The sequence below is a fragment of the Aspergillus aculeatus genome, assembly GCF_001890905.1.
Source record: "Aspergillus aculeatus ATCC 16872 unplaced genomic scaffold ASPACscaffold_107, whole genome shotgun sequence".
Lineage (NCBI taxonomy): Eukaryota > Fungi > Ascomycota > Eurotiomycetes > Eurotiales > Aspergillaceae > Aspergillus > Aspergillus aculeatus.
Window position 1 is genome coordinate 1 of NW_017963082.1, and position 2824 is coordinate 2824.

The window sequence follows — 2824 nt, forward strand, 5'->3', positions numbered from 1 at the left end:
ATTCTATTTATTCTATTTATTCTATTTATTCTATTTATTCTATTTATTCTATTTATTCTATTTATTCTATTTATTCTATTTATTCTATTTATTCTATTTATTCTATTTATTCTATTTATTCTATTTATTCTATTTATTCTATTTATTCTATTTATTCTATTTATTCTATTTATTCTATTTATTCTATTTATTCTATTTATTCTATTTATTCTATTTATATATTTCTTTTATTTCTGTTTTAGATTCCGTGTTTGTAGCTTTCTAAGCTATATTTTATTTATAAATCTAAAAATAATTTAATAAAATAGCTAACCAAAATTAAAAAATAGTTCTTAAAATATTTTAATTAGATCTATTATTTCTATTATTTAAGCTAGCCAGTACCTAACAACACAGCCCGCGCCTTGACATTATTTAAATTATTTAAATTACTTAAATTATTCATATTATAATTTAATGGAAATTAGAAATTACATATTGTAAATATTCTGTTTTATAATTATTACATTATTTATATTATATATACTTCTGTTTCTGTTTAACATTATGTAATCTTTTTTTATTTTATTAATTTCATCTTAGATAATCTTTTTTTTAAAGATCCAACTATTTTTCTAAAATCTACAAATTTAATAAGTTTTAATCAACTTATGAATATGCTTATTATTTTTTCTAAGTCTGTTTTAAATTTATTAATGATTTATGAATATCAGTTTTTTTCACTTGTATATATATAAATCTAAGTGTAAGAAATATAACTCTTTAATCTTATAGTTCAACATTCTTAAGTAATTGACTTATTTATGATAAAAATTATAATTAGTATATGTGTTTTGTTATCTATAAATTGAAGGTATTTCTGAGATGGAGGCGACCCTTCCCTGACAAGGGATCAATAGCAATAAGTAACAACAGAGTACTAAGTAGTTATTCGATCCCTACTCGAAAAGATGCACTCTTATCCCTTGAGACTTCGTCCTATGTGCTAATTAAGATAGCCACAAATTCTCCCAGCGGAAATGCTGTTGATGTCGATATGAGCACATGGCCATACATATTTGTTTCGCAGAGCGATCAGAAAGAACTTGGATGGCTGTGACGTCTCTGTATCAAGCCTGGGGGCTTTTTGTGCTTGATATTATTCTGCACTTGTGGGCCGCCATCGTTCGCCGTAGTTAGCTCACTTCATTGATCATGCCGGGAAAGCCCGATCCTTGGCGCCACCCGGGGTTAGTCTACGAATGTAAAAATTTCCAATTTCAACAATGTTCTAGCGCATATAACTAATCCTTCAGTCATTACAAAGCTGTCGCCACATGCTTTTGTTCCAGTGCCTCCACCGCACCTCATTATCGGAAGGGGATTTTCTTTCTTTTCTCTCTATTTTTTACTTTTTTCTTGATTGATTGGCCTTTGTAGTTATTATCCTTTGCCACCTCTTTGTAGTGGTCGGGGTGTTTATTAGAATCTCACCCGCCCTTCTCGCTGTTTGACTTTTGTCATCGCCGCAGTGTCCTACGCACGCTCTTGTGCAGTTGATTTCGAAACACGGCCCAATTTTGTCCATTTGAGAATTGGAGACAAAGTCCTGCCCGCCATCTCCTGTCCGTCATGAAGGTCTTTTCTTCGTCATGCACATTTGATTATTCGTGGGAGGAGGTATCGACCGCAAACTGGCGCAAGTACTGCCCTTGGAATGACAAGTCCACACATGTCGTGGCGGTAGACACTCTTTCTCGAAGCGTGGATATGCAAACCGGTATAGTATGTGCCTTGGTCCTATTGATCCGGCTTCAGATTGAACCAGTATCACTAATGCCTTGGTCTCGTCTCAGCTGCGCACCGAACGTTTGATCACCTGTAATCAGTCCGTGCCACAATGGGTACTCTCACTATTTGGAGGCAGCGCTACGTCTTATGTATACGAAGTATCATATGTTGATCCAATTTCCAAAATGGTCACGATGTGCTCGACAAACCTCACGTGGTCGAATGTCCTCAGTGTCAGGGAAACCGTTGTCTACCAACCATCACTGCTGGATCCATCTTCAAGTACACAGTTCAGCCAAGAAGCAAAGATTACCGCTCTTTGTGGGGGTTGGCAGAAAATCAAGAACAAAGTCGAGGAGGCAAGTGTTGAACGCTTTAGTCAGAACGCGAAGCGAGGCCGAGAAGGATTTGAAGCTGTTCTGGAAATGAGTCGACGAGTTTTCAGTGAACAACGCGAGCACGACAAAAACCAACTTTGATCTTGAGGTTCTCCTCGGCTTGGCACACAGTCTATGGACACAGCCAACCATTTATCTTTTCAAGCGTTTGCATATATATGGCGTTCCTTTGAGTTCTTTTCAGCGTCCCGACTTCAGGGAATCTTTCAGCCCCCTTCTTGCGATTTACTCACCAGCCTTGCATTTTCAGACCGCTGTCCCAACAGTGTTTTACTCACCAGCCTTGCATTTTCAGACCGCTGTCCCAACAGTGTTAGTGCTTGGACCCAATTGCCCACACGCCATTGCAAAGTGAGCAGCTTATATGGTTTGATGATGCATGACCTCTTCCCTACACAACAAAAGCAATAGAACGCTCTACGGTCTACATTTATCTGTGCTATCATATCTACTCAATTGTCCGTTCTCACAAAGCGCATCCTTATATATCAAGATACAAGAATGAGCGGGGGGCCAAAGGCCCCCCTACACGATTTGTAGTTTTTGAGGTGAGTCGCCGGCCCCAGTCTACGGCATGGCTTCGGCGACAGTAAAATAGCTGCGGCAGATGCCGCAGCAGCAGGATATCCGGAGCCCGTAGAAAAGTATCAAAAACA

General features: G+C 37.6%; 1 protein-coding gene across 1 annotated transcript; it reads left to right on the forward strand.

The window, feature by feature from the left end:
• The first annotated feature begins 1344 nt into the window (after positions 1-1344).
• ASPACDRAFT_82569 (putative mitochondrial protein sorting (Msf1)) lies at positions 1345-2622 on the forward strand. Its single transcript, XM_020206113.1, has 2 exons — positions 1345-1764; positions 1836-2622. The coding sequence occupies exons 1-2, from the start codon at positions 1612-1614 to the stop codon at positions 2247-2249; spliced, it is 567 nt and encodes a 188-aa protein (XP_020050914.1). The 5' UTR covers positions 1345-1611; the 3' UTR covers positions 2250-2622.
• Positions 2623-2824: the final 202 nt, after the last annotated feature.